A 19,551-nucleotide genomic window follows, 5' to 3' on the forward strand; every position below is an offset into this window, starting at 1 on the left:
TCCTTTGCCCTCATCGTCAGCAGTGCAAGAGAGCGCAAACTAATTGAGGTGATGGGAACTAGAAGCCTCTAAAAGGTGTTGAAAGAACTAAATGTCTTGGCAAAAGTAGTGAATTCACTTTATTTGTTTTTTTGATGTATCATCTACAACAACGAGAAGGACACAGGGGTGAAAAAACACAGATGACTCGGTGAAAAACCCAAAACAACTGACATTTATTGTTGATGCAAGATCTCCCCCTTTTTTCCCCCTTCCCAATAAGCAACTTTATCAGTCTCTAAAGAAACTTTATTACAACAAAGAAAACGTACAAATAGGAAACGTTTTATTACTACACAAGACATTTAGGAGTAGAAACTAGCCTATCAGGAAATACAAAGCAAACCCAGGAAGCAGTTCTTCACCATGTTTAATCCAGATTGGCATGATACCATGTTGTCCCCTTAGATTATGTTCCCGCTGCTTTTGAAAAGAACCTGAATATGGCAATATTCCAACCAAATGTCATGGGATCATTTATATTACACAGCACTGCAAGAGATGGGTCAAAGTTCTTTCAGTTGGATCTTCAAATCAAGGTGGCACCCAATCTAAAAAGGGGTTAACAGAATTTAAAAACACAGGATCATTGTAATGGACTAAATGTTCTGGAAAAACAAACTGCCTCGTATCCAATGCTGCTTTGTCGTCAGAGGAAAAACATGGCCTGCGGCTCAGATTTAAAGTGGCTTCCTCTCCTCACGTCATCTCCTTCGTCTGCACAGATCCATCTTCCACGTCAGTGCAGGTGAAGGGAGAGGAGGACGCTACTTTAGACTAGCGAGATGGACAAAGCCAAGGAACAGTCAAATGTGTCCTCGCCCGCTGTCCCCTCCTTTCAACCCAGAATGAAACAGTATTATACGTCACCATAGAAAGACACAAATGACCAACAATGTGACAAACGTTGATTTTTCATACAGGAGAGGCGTTTGCACCGGTGCACAGTTTGACACCACTAGGGCCAGGAGGTTTCCCTGAACAGGTCACAGTCAGAAAACAACTTGAAAAAAGGTAAGAGCCATAGAGAATAATAGTGGCCAAAATGCCGTTTTAGCAAGGGCAGCGCCATTGAGGGCTTTCGCCATACTAAAGTAGTCAACCGGATGGGGGTTCCTATGGGTTGTAGCCTCAATGGCGCTGCCCATGCGGTCACAGATAGAGGCGTCCTCTTCCGTATGAGCAGAGTGGAAAGGTCAAAAGAAGGTCATGAGTTTTTCCGGAGCACATGAAATGACAAGGACCACAGGAGGTCGGTGCAACTTAAATTGGGGACGGATGCTTGTGCTTAATGGCTGGAGCCCGAATCAGTGAAATGTTACATACAAACATGGTTCCACGCTCCAGTCCAGACATTATGAGCCATCCTCCCCTCAGCAGCCTCCACTGGCAAGGGCACATAAAACACTCCTAGCCCTAGTTATGGTAAGTAAATATATCTCACATTTTAAAAACTAAACAGTTTCACGGTTCGTTTTCCAATAATTATCCTCTTCCAACAATAAACAGTTTGCACTGGTGCAAACTAGGGCACGTTCCAAATGGCACCCAATTTCCCTATGTAGTGCACTACTTTTGGCTTCAGTAGTGCGCTATATAGGGAATTGGGTGCATTTCCAATTTGCCCTTAGTGAATATGGTTCAGAGTTGAATCTATACAGCAGTATCTCAAACTACACCAGAAGCCTTTCCCCCTTAACTCTCTCCATATCATTAGGAACCTGTGATTTAACATCTTTTCTCAATTCAAATATAGAAAAAGGCTTAATAGAAAACAATCATTTTCTTTTCATCTATCGTTACGAGGGACAGGAGATTTCCCTAACAGCTTGACCTGGCCAGGAAATAGTCTGGACTCTTAACGTTAGTTGTAGTTCCTACATAATGAGCCAATAAAGAGGGTCCCTCCTGGCGCCAGTTGTGTCCGAGTTGAACAGTGAGGTACTGTAAAAACACACACACCGTCTCTTTTCAAACCAAGTTGGTCTGAATCAACTCATTTCGCAGGTCATCGGTTGTGACGGAAATATCAAAACATGTCATGATATCAAAATTCACTTTACAGTATTTACAAAACAAACCAAAGACAGATGGAGACGTCACAAAAGGAGAGAGAGGTGGTTGGGGAGGGGAGGGTGTAGGTAGGCCGATTGGTTGGTTGTGTGTGAGTAAGGACAGATGTTGTCCTCTTGGGGAGGGGGAGGGTGTAGGTAGGCCGATTGGTTGGTTGTGTGTGAGTAAGGACAGATGTTGTCCTCTTGAGGGGGGGGTGTCTTGCCAGTTACCATGGCAATTGCCACACCACCTCCTGATTGGCTCAGCTCTGTTACAAGAGTCCTTTAAGCATCCAAGCAGAATCATTTCACAGGTCAGAAGAACTGCCCTCTGGGTAAAAAAAAATTTTTTTAAAAACCAGACACTTCCAAAATGTCTTCCTCTAGGTGGATGCTGATTGGTGCAGAGTGATTCCGGAGTGTGCAGATAGAACAGGTTGACAATAAGTCTGTCTCAAAGGAAGATTAAACAAATAAATACAACTGTGCATCCTCTGCATGTTCAGGGTCACTTAGTCTACTACAGAGAAAACGCCTTCTCGGGGGGGATGGAGAGGGACATTACAATTTAAAGTACCATGATGGACCAAGGTGCTGTTCTCTGACTGGGCAGTAGATGGTGTATATCCTGTGGGTTTTCCTTAAGGAGACTAGTGAAGGTTCAGCGTCCTGTGACGTTACTAACGAAGGGGTCATCAGTGGGTGCGTGCCCTTTCAACAACAACAAACATCCAGAAATTAAATCCTACATTTTAAAATAAACAGAATCATAATATTATTAAATCATAACAATAAAATATTATAAAAGAATAGCAATAATACATTACATACAGAGTAATGGAAAACATCACAACACTTGTTTTTTAAATGTATACACAGAGTGAACGAGGGGGAGGGGGGCTAGACGACACTTCCATGTCTAGGTCTCAAATGACACCCTATTCCTCTAAAGTAGTGCACTACATAGGGAAAGGGGGATCATTCGAGATTCGTTCCCTGTATCCACCCCTGCATCCATTAGAAACACAATCAAATCCATTAGAAACAATAAAAACATCAAAATAAAAGTGAATGCCAATGTAAATGTTTGTCGAGCTTCCAGACAGTTACTGACAGAACCCTACCATGCTGTGTCCTGAAGGGTGTCCATGTTATCCAGTCTCTCCATCATCCCCTCTCTCATTGTCCAGACCCTGACAAGAAGTCAGAGAGGCAGGGGGCAGGGTTAGAGAGTAGGGACTTCCTGTGTCTCTGTTTCCTGTCTAGGCCACAGACAGCGTCGGGAAGCTCCGCCTTCACTAGAGGCCCAGCATGCCCCAGGGCTGTCCTAGAAGCCTGGGTAGCGGCAAGAGTTCGGGGGGTGGAGGTGAGGTGGGAAAGGCAGAATGAGTCCGATCCAAGGTGAGGGGTTGGAAAATCCAGGTGGAAAGGTACAAAAACAAAAATAACCAAAAGAAAATACAAAAATAAAGAAATTAAAATTACACACTCATCGTCATGTTGGGTGAATACTGTGAAGAGAGAAGGGGGGGGGGGGGGGGGGGAGTGGTAGACATGAGTGAAAAATGTAAACGCTACAACATTACATACCAGGTCACCCACCCTGGTTCTTGAGGGGTCAAGGTATAAGGGTCAGGGGGTCATTGGCCAGCAGTACTCACACTTTCACTTTGGAATGGGTTGAGGAAGTTTCCACCCATCTCTCCATCGTCCCGCGGCGTCCCGGGAGGGTTGCTCATACCCCCCATGTTGTTAGGAGAGTTCTGGATAGATAGAGAGAGAGTACGATAACTCTATAACTATGTTGTACCACAAGTTATTTCACCAGCAGCTCCAAGACATGTCCCTCTGTCTGTTTGAGAGATTGAAGTCAAATGTTGTAGAAAAGTGGATTTATATTCACCTTTGGCAACCCGTCCATGTCCCCAGAGCCTGAGAGAGATGAGATTCAAAACAGTTCATCCATGCACTGAACATTATGTCACCCTTACGACTGCATTATAACAGGTGTTCATAACCCTGTCACCCACCTAGTGAGCCGTTCATGTGGTGAGGTTCCATGGCTCCCATAGCTCCCATCGGTCCATCAGGCCCCGGGCCCATAGGGAACTGGGAGAGAACACACACACAGAACATAAAGATGTCTCAGTGAAACTGGACCTTCGGACTGGTTTTATTGCCCTATCTAATCAGCAGGGGGATTAAGTCATACTGTATGGTGGTGTCACGCTGCGCGACATCACGCGGTGGAATACGACGTGTAATGTGACTCACGTTGGGTCTGTTTCCTCCTGGTCCTATAGGGTTCATCATAGTGTAGATGTTTTCACTGGAGTTGTTGGAGTCTGGGGGAGACCAACACAATAGCACAACATTAGTCCACAGAGAGAGGCAACACACATAGTGTAAATATAGTACTGGTGCTGGGGGGACATATTTAAGAGACGCACCACCTGGGCTGGGCATGATGGGAGTTCCGGGCGGCCCCCCTCCTCCTGGAGGACCCTGAGAAACAGTTCAAAAAGGTCAATAAGAACAGTGCACACAATTTCCCCCATTTCTATAGCTAAGGAACAGTTTTATAACTGACGAGTTGTTGAAAACACTGAGGGTTGGCTACTCACCACATAGTGGCCGGGAGATGAGGAGGAGTATTGTATCTGTGATGAGAGAAGGGAAACTAGAAGTTAGGGGGGAGAGATTCTCAACTAACCAGTAGTTCTTTCCTCCAGCAACAAGAGGGCAGTATAGTACATTTTCAAGCCATCTTAAATAATAATCATTGTAATGAATCATCTAATCTATGGCAAATTGAGCGAGGAAACAACTTACTGAGTTGGCATTGGGACCAGGCCACGGCCCTCTACCACCAGGTCCCCTGAGAGACAGAGAAAGACTAAGTATAGGGAACACTGCCATAAACCAAGAAAACAACAGTTCAACATTCACGATGTCGGGGCCTTCGATATTCAACCATGAAGCTGGTGCTATGGGATAGACTGTATTTCTCCCTATGGAGGGAACACTTACATGTTCATCCCAGGCATAGGACCACCCATGGAGTTAGGAGGGGGTCTCATACCCCCGTAGTTCTACATAGAGAGAAGAGATACACGGTGTCAAAACTAGAGAGTGTGTGTGTGTGTGTGTGCGCACACGCTTACACTTACCTGTGGACCCATGGGCCCCATTCCTCGTGGAGCGTTCATTCTCATTGGCCCGCCCATATTAGGATGTCCTATAGGAGAAAAGATGACAAGAACAGTCTTAACACCAACACACACTGGTAGTTAAAGACACTGTGATGGTCTAATATGGATCATTCGATTCACTTAGCAAACACTTTTATCCAATGAGACGGTCACCTCCACACCTAATCCACATATGGTCAGTCTGAACCTGGAAGGCAGGGTTAATGGCAGGCAACAGACTAAACTCTCCTCTAACCTCATTAACTGGGACCCCTGTTGGGTTAAACAGTACTCTATAATCTGAACCTGTAATCTCAAGACAAACTCAGAGACCCACACTATCCTATCTTCCACCCAGATGACCCCTGGATCTGTAAGGTCCTGGGGGCACCGGCATTCTCAGAGAGGAATGTCACTTGAAAAACTGCAAGCTTACATAAACACAAGCATGAATAATGTGCACACACACACACACACCTTGTGGTCTGGTGGGGTCCATGCTGTTTGGCAGGAGAGGCTGAGACCCAGGGATTCCCCCGGGAGGCTGAGGGAAACAGATGGTCGAGAGAAAGGGCGATGGTGAGTATGGACCACCAGCACATACCTACCTGGAAGTGCATGTTCAGCTGTATAGGTGAGCATGTGGTCCATACCTGATTTGGCATTCGGAGAGAGGGGCGGGGTCCACCTGGAAACCGTGGCGACATGAAAGGCTGAGAGAGACAAGAGAGAGAGTTTGTCATTCCCACTGAAAAGGAGTTGAGCAGACAGATGGACAGAGTGTGAATGGAGGAAGGGGGTGAGAACACAGAACACTAAAACAATGAGCCGGCTAATTAACGAGATATTTTACAGAGGAAGCTTGTCTTCAAGGATGCAGGCGTCACTCTCATCCCTTAGCCTTACATGTAGTGGTACATGTAGAGTATTGTGTGTGTTCCGTCTGTCCCGTGCACATGTGCACTCAGTGTGTTGGTCCACAGTGGCTCCTCTTTTGTTTTATTGATGAGGGGTTGGTGGAGTGTGTCTGTGTGGAGGCTAAAGCTTCAACCCCCCCAGAACAGCTCCAGAGGAGAGTCAATTATTTATGTGTGTTTGTTACCTGTCCGTGTGGTCCCATGCCGTGGGGGGGCTGTGCGTGAGGAGACTGCTGGGAGCCTGGCGGACCCTGAGAGAAGAGAAGAGTGACATCAGAGAGAGGAGCTAACAACTACAGCTGCAGGAACAAGCCAATCAGGGATGTGGAAGAGAAGCTAGGCAGTAGCCAATCAGAACACCGAGGGGGAGAGGGCATTTTTCCTAATCCATGGTAAGAGGGTGTCTTCACCACTAGAGGGTAATGTTGACACAACTATAAAACACAGCTCAGAACAACAGTGGATCAGAGGAGCCTACAGCATGTTTGGTCACCGTCCATCCCACACTGTTCAACATCAGGACATGCAACAAGAGACTGAGGAACTGCTTGAATGTGCATGAATGACTTCAGGTTTGTTTTGTGAATTCTGTGGGTCTTCAATTTTTTTTTATTATTAGCGAACAAACACCAAGCACACACATGATAATAGCAACACATGCATAATTGCAGCAAGCAGCTCTTGCTAATGATAAGGCCACTTGTACAAAAAGGACAACACAAGCACAGACACCCTCCTCCCTCACTTGTGTTATAAATAGCACTTCCGTGCCTCTCCTCTTTTCTCGCTCCCTCACTATTCTCTTGCCATCTCCCACTTTCACCGACTTCCTCCCTCCCATTCTTTCATTTCAGCTCTCTCCAGTTCGCTCTTCCACTCTCGACAGACAATGAAGTGATAGCCACAGAAACAAACACATTGAGGCCCATCTCTCTCCGTTCCACCTTATCATCGCCGCTGCCAAATGCCAGGGCTGTCCATCACGCTGTCTGGCTGTGTGTGTGTGTGTGTGTGTGTGTGTGTGTGTGTGTGTGTGTGTGTGTGTGTGTGTGTGTGTGTGTGTGTGTGTGTGTGTTCTATATATGAGAGGAGAGAGGGATTATTGGAGGTGGAGAGAAAGAGGGGGGGTGGAGAGCAAGAGAGGGAGGTGAAAAAGTGTGAGGAGATCTAGGAAGAGGGAATAAAGTAATGGATGATGAAGATGATTGGTGGAGTGGAGGGAGAGAGGGAGTTTTACCATGCGTAATGTGAGGGGCGAGGGAGGTAGCAAAAGAGATGGATGAAGAGGTGTATTACCTGGAAGAATCCAGGCGGCATGGGTCCTCCTGGCATACCATCATTAGGAGGCATATTCCCCATCACAGGACTGGGGGCTGCTGCCGCACTCTGCAACACACACACACGTTAAAAGATGAAGCACAGAGTCACACAGACCATCCTAAAACCTGCCCTTTCCACTTTATGTTAAACTGACACACACCTTGTCTTTATACATTTATGCTAATTCTGCCCATGCACAGGCCACTGAGTCCCTGGGGACAACATAGGGTCTTCCCTCAATCTTGCTCTCTTTCCCCGGCTCATTCCCCTTAACCCTCTCCAAACATCTGCCCCCCCCCACGGCCCTCACCTTCCCCCCACGGCCCCCTCACCCTCACCTCTCCTCCCACAGCCCTAACCCTCACCTCTCCTCCCTCCCACGGCCCTAACCTCACCCCCTCCCATAGTCCTAACCTCACCCAGCCCTAACCTCACCCTCCCACAGCCCTAACCTCAGCTCTCCTCCCCAGCCCTAACCTCACCTCTCCTCTCCTCCCCCAGCCCTAACCTCACCTCTCCTCTCCTCCCCCAGCCCTAACCTCACCCCTCCCACAGCCCTAACCTCACCTCTCCCTCCCCCAGCCCTAACCTCACCCTCCCCCAGCCCTAACCTCACCTCACCCTCCCCCAGCCCTAACCTCACCTCACCTCCCCCCACCCTCACCCCCCAGCCCTAACCTCACCTCACCCTCCCCAGCCCTAACCTCACCTCACCCTCCCCCAGCCCTAACCTCACCTCACCCTCCCCCAGCCCTAACCTCACCTCACCCTCCCCCAGCCCTAACCTCACCTCACCCTCCCCCAGCCCTAACCTCACCTCTCCCTCCCCCAGCCCTAACCTCACCTCTCCTCCCACAGCCCTAACCTCACCTCCCCCTCCCCTAACCTCTCTTCCCCGTCGCTCTCACTTCCTTTTGCCCACTCCCCCTCTCTCATCTCTTGCAGTAGCTAGTCGAAGCTGTTGCTATGGAGACTGGTCCTTTGCTCCCCGTGCCTCTAGCATCCCCCTCTCAGAGAGAGGGGGAGAAGAGGGAGGTAGGAGAAAGAGACGAGAGAGAGACAGAGTGACGGGTTTTCAGTAATAACCTCTAGCCAGGCCCTAACCACTTGTGTGGATATGAAATAATTGGATAGATATAGGCAATATGGTGAAAACTCCACCTAGCCAGAGGGCAAGGTTCGTATAGAAATACCATTAACCAGGCTACTGGCATCATGCTTGACATATCGACAAAACACAGACAAATCCTAAATCCTACACATCAATGACAAATAACTGTACATCAATAAAGCTACATGGTGGACTATCACTCAAACACACAAACAGAAATAAATGTCAACACACACAGTGACAGGAAGCACCACAGGGGAAGGTTAACGTCTGGCTCAGCCTATAGGAATCCACCACCATGAATAATTAATCAACAAATCAAAATTGATGATTTGATTGGGCGATGTGGCTCACCGATACTGAATGGAATTGATCTATCCAGCCCACACACACACAGAGAAAATGGACAGATCAATGGTGCTCAACACATTATTGACCTTTTCAATGGTAAGACAAACAAACACTGGAAGATGGAGGGAGAGAGAAAGAAAAAGGGGAGAGAAGAGTGGTAAATCCCCCCCCCTCCCACAAAAAAAAGAGATGAGTAAAGGGGGCAAAATGAGAGAGGAAAGAAGGCAAAGAGAGTTACAGGATAACTAAATCATTTGTTGTCTATGGACTTAGAAAACAGCATGTCTGAGGCCACACACACACACAGAGAGACACCCCCCCCCCCCTGCCAGAATGCTCTACATGGATATAGACACACACCTTGTGTGTTTGAGTGACCATCTGGTCCTCGAGACTGGCAAACTGGCACTTCACTCAAACAGTTGCCAGCCACGGCAGACAAAACAGAGCATGCACACACACGGTTAACCAGCTCTCTCTGGCACCGAGGATGTGAAAGCCCCCCTTGCTCTGGGCCAGATGCCAGGGCTGCAACACACACAAACCCACCCACAAATCCCTGGCTTAACCCCGGCCCAGTGCTGGGCTTACTGGATTAAGACCTCCATTCCATTATCTCCACACACTGACCATAGCCACACACACACACACATGGGAAGAGGCGGGACGAAGACACACACACACACACACTTGGGCCGGTCACTCACGTAATCATGGAAGGCCTTGGCCTCGCTGGAGTGTTCGCAGTTCTCCCGTCTGTCCGGCGCAGCGCAATACAAATCCCAGAATACACTGCAACAGGAAATAGAGGAAGAGGGTTCATGTCAGGGAGCACCTGATGAGCCAATCGAGGCGATAAAGAGGTCAAGCGAACTCCACCAAAGCAATTGAATTGCCATGGAGACGCATGAAGGACCGTGGGGGAAAGATCCAGACTCTTCTCATTGCCCCCCAGCAAAATCAGCCAACATTTAGGCTATTGTTAACATAGTGTGAAATACACATGTTGAGGTAGAAATCTCAATATAATGATTGTATGGATGTCAACCCCAACACGTGTTCATGTCATCATTACAAGTAGAGGTCGGCAGATTCATCGGAATGGCCGATTAATTAGGGCCGATTTCAAGTTTTCCTAACAATCGGAAATCACTATTTTTGGACACCGATTTGGCAGATGTAAAAAAATATATATATTTTACACACCTTTATTTAACTAGGCAAGTCAGTTAAGAACACATTCTTATTTTCAATGACGGCCTAGGAACGGTGGGTTAACTGCCTTGTTCTGTGGCAGAACGACAGATTTTTACCTTGTCAGCTCGGGGGATTCAATCTCCAACCTTACTAGTTAACTAGTCCAACGCTCGAACCACAACGCTCGAACCACCTGCCTCTCATTGCACTCCACGAGGAGCCTGCCTGTTACCTGAATGCAGTAAGCCAAGGTAAGTTGCTAGCTAGCATTAAACGTATCTTAAAAAAAACAATCAATCATAATCACTAGTTATAACTACACATGGTTGATGATATTACTAGTTTATCTAGCATGTCCTGCGTTGCATATAATCGATGCAGTGCGCATTCGTGAAAAAGGACTGTCGTTGCTCCAATGTGTCCCTAACCATAAACACCAATGCCTTTCTTAAAATCAATACACAAGCATATATTTTTAAACCTGCATATTTAGTTAATATTGCCTGCTAACAAGAATTTATTTTAACTGGGTAAATTGTGTCACTTCTCTTGCAACAGAGTCAGGGTATATGCAGCAGTGTGGACCGCCTGGCTCGTTGCGAACTGTTTGAAGACTATTTCTTCCTAACAAAGACAGCCAACGTCATCAAACGGGGGATGATTTAATAAAAGCGCATTTGCAAAAAAAGCACAATCGTTACACGACTGTACCTAACCATAAACACCAATGCCTTTCTTAAAATCAATACACAGAAGTATATATTTTTAAACCTGCATATTTAGCTAAAAGAAATCCAGGTTAGCAGGCAATATTAAACTAGGGAAATTGTGTCACTTCTCTTGCGTTCATTGCACGCAGTCAGGGTATATGCAACAGTTTGGGCCACCTGGCTCGTTGCGAACTAATTTGCCAGAATTTTACATAATTATGACATAACATTAAAGTTGTACAATGTAACAGCAATATTTAGACTTAGGGATGCCACCCGTTCGATAAAATATTTCACTGAAAGAATGAACGTCTTTTCGAGATGATAGTTTCTGGATTTGACCATATTAATTACCTAAGGCTCGTATTTCTGTGTGTTATTATGTTATAATTAAGTCTATGATTTGATAGAGCAGTCTGACTGAGCGATGGTAGGCACCAGCAGGCTCGTAAGCATTCATTCAAAGAGCACTTTTGTGCATTTTGCCAGCAGCTCTTCGCAATGCTTCAAGCATTGAGCTGTTTATGACTTCAAGCCTATCAACTCCTGAGATTAGGCTGGTGTAACCGATGTGAAATGGCTAGCTAGTTAGCGAGGTGCGCGCTAATAGAGTTTCCAATCGGTGACGTCACTCGCTCTGAGACTTGGAGTGGTTGTTCCCCTTGCTCTGCAAGGGCCGCGGATTTTGTAGAGCGATGGGTAACGATGCTTCGAGGGTGGCTGTTGTCGATGTGTTCCTGGTTCGAGCCCAGGCAGTGGGGAGGAGAGGGACGGAAGCTATACTGTTACACTGGCAATACTAAAGTGCCTATAAGAACATCCAATAGTCAAAGGTATATGAAATACAAATGGTATAGAGAGAAATAGTCCTATAAATACTATATTAACTACAACCTAAAACCTTATCTTGGAATATTGAAGTCTCATGTTAAAAGGAACCACCAGCTTTCATATGTTCTCATGTTTTGAGCAAGGAACTTAAACGTTAGCTTTTTTACATGGCACATATTGCACTTTTACTTTCTTCTCCAACACCGTTTTTGCATTATTTAAACCAAATTAAACATGTTTCATTATTTATGAGGCTAAATAGATTTTTATTGGTATATTATATTAAGTTAAAATAAGTGTTCATTCAGTATTGTAATTGTCATTATTACAAACAAAAAAATAATAATAATAAATGTAAAAAAAGCCGATACCGATTAATCGGCCGTTTAAAAAATATATATATCGGCTTTTTATGGTCCTCCAATAATCGGTATCGGTATTAAAATCATATTCGGCCAACCTCTATTACAAATCAATCGCATTATATAGTTAAAAACAACTGACCAGCACCAATTTCTGTATGCTAACCAGCTTATACGAACGGCAGTTAGCATTTAGCAGTCAATTCTAAACGTTACTTGGAGAAAACAGCTAACATATATCCAAATGGGACTTAAGTAACCACGTTGTGGGCCTGTTACAGTCGATAAATGGCAACACACACACACACACACACACACACACACACACACGATATTCTAATGGAATACAAACGTGTGAACACAAGAAGATGTAAGGGGCTGAGATACTCACCACCACCACGAGTGCAGGAATCCAGGAGGCTCCCCTAACGTAATATTCTTTTCCCATCGTATCTGAAAGAGAGAAAGCAACATGCTGTCTAGTTCTAAACTCAGCAGGAGAGGAGACTGTCAGGGTGGGTGTGTGCCGGTAGAGTATGTGTGAAACTCATTCCACTGACGGCTGAGCGTCTGCAGGTTCTCACTCCCTTTGTACTTGATTGATGAATTAAGGTCACTGATTAGTAAATAACTCCCCTCACCTGGTTGTCTAGGTCTTAATTGAAAGGAAAAACCAAAAACCCAGACACTTGGCCCTCCGTGGAATGAGTTTGACACCCCTGGCCTAGAGGTTAAGAACACATAATCAGTCTGTCTCAGCAAGTCAACGCTGTCCCTCTTCGCGACCACACTCTCCCTTACGCTCCTTCTTTCCCTCCTCCTGTCAGTCAATACCCTCAGACAGTCACACCTCGTTCTACCCCTTTGTCAACGCCGTCCTTCCCCTTCGCTCTCTCGGTCTCCCTCTACCACCATCTAGGCTACCGCTACCTGTCCACATCTCTCTACCTCAGTGTCCCCCTCTTTTCCTCTCAGTCATTCTCCACCTTTCTCCTTTCTCACTCTAGTCCCTTACTTATTGGGAAGGACCAAAGTTGGCGACCACCAGGCTAGAGGTAGGACGACATCGGACAGAAAGGCGTGTGCGTCTTACCTCTGACAAGAAGGTCTGTGCAGACTTCTGTGCTCCTACATGCAGCAGGTACTCATATACGTACAGCGCTAACCTGCAACAGAGGAGAACAGGACCTTGAATTAGCAAAACGATAGAAAAAGCCATAGGAGTTAGCATTAGCAAAGATCTGATTGAGGATTACACAAACCTACTAGAACAACAAGGCTGACTGTGTGCACGGCAGGCTGCAGGCATAAGCGGTCGCTTAGGGCCCCAGGCCGCTAGGTTGTTTTGGGAACTCAGTCGGGGCCTCAACTTACTGTTGTGAGTTAGAATAGTAGAATACACAAGGTGCAAGTTCGAAATTTGGTAATGCATCAGCAATTTCTCTTATGTCAGTCACTAAATTACCCACGCCAGCGAACAATTTTTGGATTAATTTACCAATCTAAACTTGTAGTAATCATGGCCAAATACCAAATACCCTTTCCAGCCGGAGCATTCTAATTTCGTAATAATAGTTAAACAATGGTTTAAAGCCATAACACCACCGTCCAATCACCAAATGTATTTCTGTAAACTGCCATTTACACATGATTTACAAGTAGATATATTAATGGTTTAGGGCTTTATGGGTGGGAACTTGTTTTTTTACTTCAATGAAAGGTCACAGAGCAAATCCTCCATTTGCCTCAGTGCCCTGGTAGATGACTGGAAGGAGAGTGGATCGAGTGCCATTTTGACCGCTTCAAAGTGGAAACAACCAGGTGGATCAGATGAGGTAAGAAAGTTGCTTCTCCCTCCGTTTCTGACATTTTTGGGGCCATTTCTTTCTGGCTGGAAAAACAAGAGCGCTAGATTTTCTGTGTACTGTCAAACATAGCTAAGTTTGTCGCTAGTATGGGCTAGTAAAAATCAGCAGGTAAACTAGCAGTTAAGAGCGTTGGGCCAGTAACCGAAAGGTCGCTGGTTCGAATCCCTGAACTGACTACGTGACAAAAAAATATATTTTGATCTGCCCTTGAGCAAGGCAATTAACCCCAACTGCTCCTGTAAGTCGGTCTGGATAAGAGCGTCTGCTAAATGACTCAAATGTCAATTAAACCAGATTGACCACTGTGCTCACACTGGCTGCATACCAGCCTCCAGGTCTACTCTGAGATAGCCGACTCCTCTGCCCACCAGAGGCCCCCCCACCTTGGCTCCTCCATAACTCTCTCCTGCATGTTCCTCACAATTGTATGTTGTCCTTTCCTGTTCCCATATATCCTGCATGCCAGCCTGCCTACATGTTTAACACATGACTCTCATGGCCGTGGCGATGTAAAGGACATGTAAAGACTCAAATAATGTTGGGCTTTTAAAATGGTTCCCTTTCTGACTGCTCACGTGATAGGCCTGGGCCTATAATGTAGAGAAAAAAATGTAAGTTATAAAAGCCAATAAATTGGTATTATGCCTTTATCATATTCTGTCATTCCAAATACATTTCAATGACAATACCCCTGAGATTAATGTTGTATTTAATGTTATGGCTATGATGGTGATAACTTTAACTTTGAGTTTTTGTACAGGATTGAATGAGACAATGCTTAACGTTATTCTTTCAATAAAGTAGTCTTATTTATATTATTACTCGTTTATGTCTTTGCTTATCACGTCAGACTAAATGCTATTTGTAATTTGTTTTGGAGCAGATGTGTTGAATATACTACGCAGATAAGTGTCTGATCAAGGAACATTCCATGGAATTCTTTTTAAATACCATTGGTCACTAAAACAACTTGTTCACAGTAAAAGGTATTTATATTCTTATTTCATATTATCAATCCTTACAAAACAAGAGACTCAATATGCTCTAAGGGATTTCGATCTTCATTAGAAATTGTTGTAAATTGCAGTTATTTGGGGGGGGGGGGGCATAGATTTTCATGTAAGATACATTTTCACAGGTGTTCTTTCTTGACTGATTGTCATTTGAGAGGGCAGTTTCTCAACATTCAAAATAGGTATCATGTTTTCATTATGCTCATTAATGCACGCAGAGGTCATGATCCAGTGGAACAATCCCCTCAGGCTGGAAAGGGTTAACATGGCATACGTCATAAAGTGTAGAACTGCTGGAAATTTGCTTCAAAAAGCTAAAATATGTAACTTTTTGGGGGACCCGGCAAAAGTCATAGTTACAGATCTGTCACTCATTGAAAGCCTAAGAAGTAGTATCTCTTCTATGTGCGCTATTTCGATGCTTCCCATTTAAATTATATTTTTGCATCTTTTACCTTTGTACACCAGTTTTCAAACAGCTGAAAATGAAATATTTTTGGTTATGGAAACAATTTCACAGCAGTCTAGATGGTACAATGATTCTCTACACTATGCTCACTTTTTTGTCCAACAGAAATTTGGCAAACTATTAGAATTAAGAGAAATTTCTGCATAGTGCCTCTTTAAAAATGCAAACATTTCACCCCATGGAAAAATGGGTAGAATTGCAGAAAACTAACTGTAAATCTTTTTTCCCCATACATATTGGACCATGACCTAAATGGTTCGAAAGTGGCTTCTTACACCTGAATACCAAAACATCCAGAAGATTTAAGGTGCTCAAAGTTGACCCATTTCACATACCATGAGACAGCCATGTCTTCACCACTATAAAAGATAAAACAGTTGAGTTTGATTTTTTTTTTTTACTTACAAAAACAAGTTTGTCAAATTATTTTATAATTTCATGAAAAACAATATTTTTTATATTCGAATATGTTGTAGCTTAGACCTTTCATCATCTGAGGTTTGTGTTGCGCCTGACATCAGTTGAGACGCAACAGCTTGCGAATACAATAGAAGTAGTTGAGTCGGCCCATGTCATTTGAAAATATCTAAATACTTATTTTCTGTGTATTTGAGTAACAAAATATACATGTATTTGAATCCAGGTCTGGTGTGTGTGTGTACAGTCGTAAGGGCAGTCTCACAGGACAGGACCATAAATAGCTGAGGGGTGTTCCCACCCTGTGATCACAGATAAAACAACTGGTGAGACAGGACAAACACACTGCCAGAGAAGAGTACGAACTGTCTTAAGAGTAGGAGGTAATTGTGAGGTTTCAGCTCTTCAGACAGGCGAGCCTGTGATTTATGAACCAGGTCGTCAGAGGTAGTGGTTCTAACACACAATTGTCTGTGGCTGCCTGGTGGTGTAGTAAAGTTTACTGTCAGTCTTGGGTCAGTTAAGACTCTCACACACACCTGACCAATGCACAGGGCAGTCAATGATTTGAAAGTCACTTAGCTCTGAGACTGCTGGTTTAGAGTGTGGGTCTCTCAGCACACACACACACAAACTGATCAGTGTTCACAGTGAATAAAGTAACGCTGCCTATACTTTCAATGCATTGTCTCCCAAAAGGTGGGGAAATGTAGCCAGGCCACTGGGGGTTAACATCCTTTCCCTTATGATACGTGCCATGGGATCTTTAACATCCCATCCGAAAGACAACACTCTACACAGGGAAACATCCCCAATCACTGCCCTGGGGCACTGGGATACTTGTTTTTTTTAGATCACAGGAAAGAGTGCCTCTGCTTAGCTTCAGAGGCAAGCCAGAAGTGGGATGCATGGTGGGTAAACTGCCTTTACCCTCCACTACACCACTGACTTTGGTTAGTGTAGGTCTACTCTCTCACATACACACCATGTCTTCTCCTGGCCGTTTACAGAAGGCTATGGTTAACGATCAAACTACCGATCTCCCCCACAAGGGCACTGATGAAATGTTTATGTGTGATGAGAGGTGTGTGTGTGTGTGTGTGTGTGTGTGTGTGTGTGTATGGGGTGGGGGGCTATGTGCACCTGGTCTGCTGCATTATTTAAGCTCACGCATTGAGAGGAAGAGAGTTTCTTGAGCTGCAACACTGGGAGATGTTTTGATGGGAAGGTAGTGTCTCTGCACACACACACAATTAGTCAGCAAAGGGACAGCTCACACCTCCCTCAGTCCCTTTCTCTCTCACACAAACTTCCCCCCTGATGTTCACCACCAGTACACCTGACATCCTGCCTGCGGCTGCAGACAAAACCCCTCTTTAAACATGGATAAGACAGCCCACCAGCGAACACTCTCCTTCTCACAGACAGAGAAACAGACATTGCTCCATCTCAGAGCAGCCGCACGCACACACCGCTCCCGACTCACAGCACAGAGCAACCGCTTCAGTCAGACACTCAATAATTCAACACAGAAGAGGGAGATGAGGACTTGGAAGAGAGGAAGGGAGAACTGGGCATTGGAGAGGAGGGGAAGAAAGGAGAGGAGACAGAGGAGGAGAGGGAAGGGAGGCGAGGAGGCAGAACAATAGAGACAGAGGGGAGGAAAATCAACAAAAGTTTGCCTTCTGAGCTAAGCTATGGTCTGCCCAGAGCTCAAGTTCTGGGGTTGATTCATAAAATCAATTAGGCTAGATTGTAGATGAACATAATCATATCAAGCACAGCAGCGACATACACAGAAGGAGCAGACAAATGTGTTGACAATTTATTTGCACATCCAAGGGACAGGGCTTAGAACAGCTTTAATTTAAATATGGGCTGAAATGTGTGGGGGAAAGTATGGGCAAATAATAAGGCATCGGCTTTGTTGACATTTGGCAAGACAAGGGTAAAAGAGAGCCATCTACAGCTTGTCAGTAAATCTCAAATAAATCAGTACGAATAGCCTAGTAGTTGTGTTGTTCACAGTGCATACTTATGAGTATCTGGTTCTGCAGGTTATACCATACAAATTTGAAATCTCTTTAGAAACCAAATAACACATGCTGTGACAAACATGTTTAGGAAAAAAACATAAATGCAACACAGTAGCACTGGGTGGATACGATAAAGTTTACTGTCGTACTAGCAGCCAGTTCAGCGGAACATCATCCTGTACGGACAAAACGGCATCCGTAGCTAGCAGACAAAGGGATAGGTAAGCTACCGCTATCTGAGCTAGCACACTACCTCGTTTGTAACTCCAACTATTCGGATAAATGCTCAGCGTAGTGGCCAATTTTAAACGATAGAAAACCTCGTTTTATAAAGGACACTTATTTTACTCTTTAATAAGGGCTAAACAAACTGTTTGGACACAGTTATCATACTTGCCGCTAGCTAGCTCCTAGCCTACCTAGCAGTAACTCGCGTATGAAGGTACACATTCATACAATGTAGAGTGAGTTCGAATAGTTCCTTTTTGGAACGTTGGGCACTCCTTTGTTACATTGAAACAAAACCGGTTACATTGGTTTCAACTTTGTAAAAGCTATCAGTCGGCTACGTTATTTCACCATAAACTAATCCCAGGCTTCCTGAAACACACAAGCATCTTCACGAATGCATTGTTCCCAAATACCCAGAGAAGTAGGGATGCTCTTTTCCACTCAATTATAAAATGCAACATATTGCAGATTTTTCCAACATTTTTCCAATGTTGTTTAATATCGCCAATGTCATACATGAAGTTAATAATATACTGTACCGGGTGAGAATGAAACTAGTAGGAATGGATACCTTGGTAGTAAGCTAATGTTTAGCTAGGCTAGCAATCAACCCCCAATAACTATTTGCTTGTTAGGGAGGGCTACAAGAATTCACCGATGCAAGAAAACCTGAAAAACAAAGACCCTAAACAACTACAGAGAGCATATTGTATCCTAATCTGCACCCTTTCTATGACAACAAGCGAGGTGGTGTATGTGAGCGTTGGAGATAACAGTAGATATCCTAGCACTAGTGTCTCTAGTTGGTGTTTGTGACATTGCACTATTCCCACTTACTTTTCTCTTGCTTGGTTATCTGAGGGCACAACAGCACCTTTCCCCTTGGCGTACATCCTTGAAGCTGGTTTCGATACTTTTTATTCAGTCCAGTTCCGACACCTGTCAAAGAAAGCGACCACGTACGATCTCCATAGCTACACAGCAGTAGTGTTCTCTCTCTCACTGTGCCCCGGTGTCTTTTTTTCTAGCAGGCTACATCCATCCTCAACATTGCCGATCCGAACAGGGGCTGCTGCCGTCGCGGGGAGCTTGAAACCGTCTGTTGGTGATCTTTTTTTTTTCAGTCGCTGTTCCAGGGTTTTACCCACGCTCCCCCTGTTATAGAATGGTGGGGGCTTCTTAAAGGGATAGATCCCTTTTTTTTGTTTATTTGCCAAACTAAATTATGATAGACTGGTCAGTGTTCTTCATTCCTGGGCTTGGAGTCCCACATGGATGTGTGCAGGGTTTTGATCACTAACATGCCTCTTCTAACAGTACCCTACTGTGCCCACATGTAACTGTGTGCTCTGTAAGGTATGTTCCGGCCAGGAATGGTATATAACAGCTCTGTGTGTCCTGTTTATATATAGTTCAATGGCTGTGTTTACACAG

At 44.8% G+C, this 19,551-nt stretch overlaps 1 protein-coding gene across 3 annotated transcripts; it reads right to left on the reverse strand.

The window, feature by feature from the left end:
• Positions 1-106: 106 nt before the first annotated feature.
• Positions 107-19,245, reverse strand: LOC115124728 (single-stranded DNA-binding protein 3-like). 3 transcript variants are annotated; one of them, XM_029654200.2, is made up of 18 exons: positions 18,955-19,245; positions 13,177-13,249; positions 12,475-12,536; positions 9,691-9,775; positions 7,498-7,587; positions 6,387-6,452; positions 5,938-5,997; positions 5,762-5,828; positions 5,264-5,331; positions 5,124-5,185; positions 4,926-4,971; positions 4,718-4,753; positions 4,547-4,598; positions 4,368-4,438; positions 4,124-4,202; positions 3,997-4,025; positions 3,755-3,856; positions 107-3,428 (listed from the first exon to the last, which is right to left on the reverse strand). In XM_029654200.2, exons 1-18 carry the CDS (start codon positions 19,008-19,010, stop codon positions 3,273-3,275), a joined length of 1,260 nt encoding a protein of 419 aa, XP_029510060.2. In that variant the 5' UTR covers positions 19,011-19,245; the 3' UTR covers positions 107-3,272. The 3 variants fall into 3 exon arrangements, with proteins under 3 accessions (XP_029510060.2, XP_029510058.2, XP_029510061.2); XM_029654198.2 differs by having other exon boundaries at positions 4,544-4,598; positions 18,955-19,244; XM_029654201.2 differs by lacking the exon at positions 107-3,428 and adding an exon at positions 3,474-3,604 and having other exon boundaries at positions 4,544-4,598; positions 18,955-19,243.
• Between the last annotated feature and the right edge of the window lie 306 nt (positions 19,246-19,551).

Source organism: Oncorhynchus nerka, linkage group LG5 (genome assembly GCF_034236695.1).
Source record: "Oncorhynchus nerka isolate Pitt River linkage group LG5, Oner_Uvic_2.0, whole genome shotgun sequence".
NCBI classification, from domain to species: Eukaryota; Metazoa; Chordata; class Actinopteri; order Salmoniformes; family Salmonidae; genus Oncorhynchus; species Oncorhynchus nerka.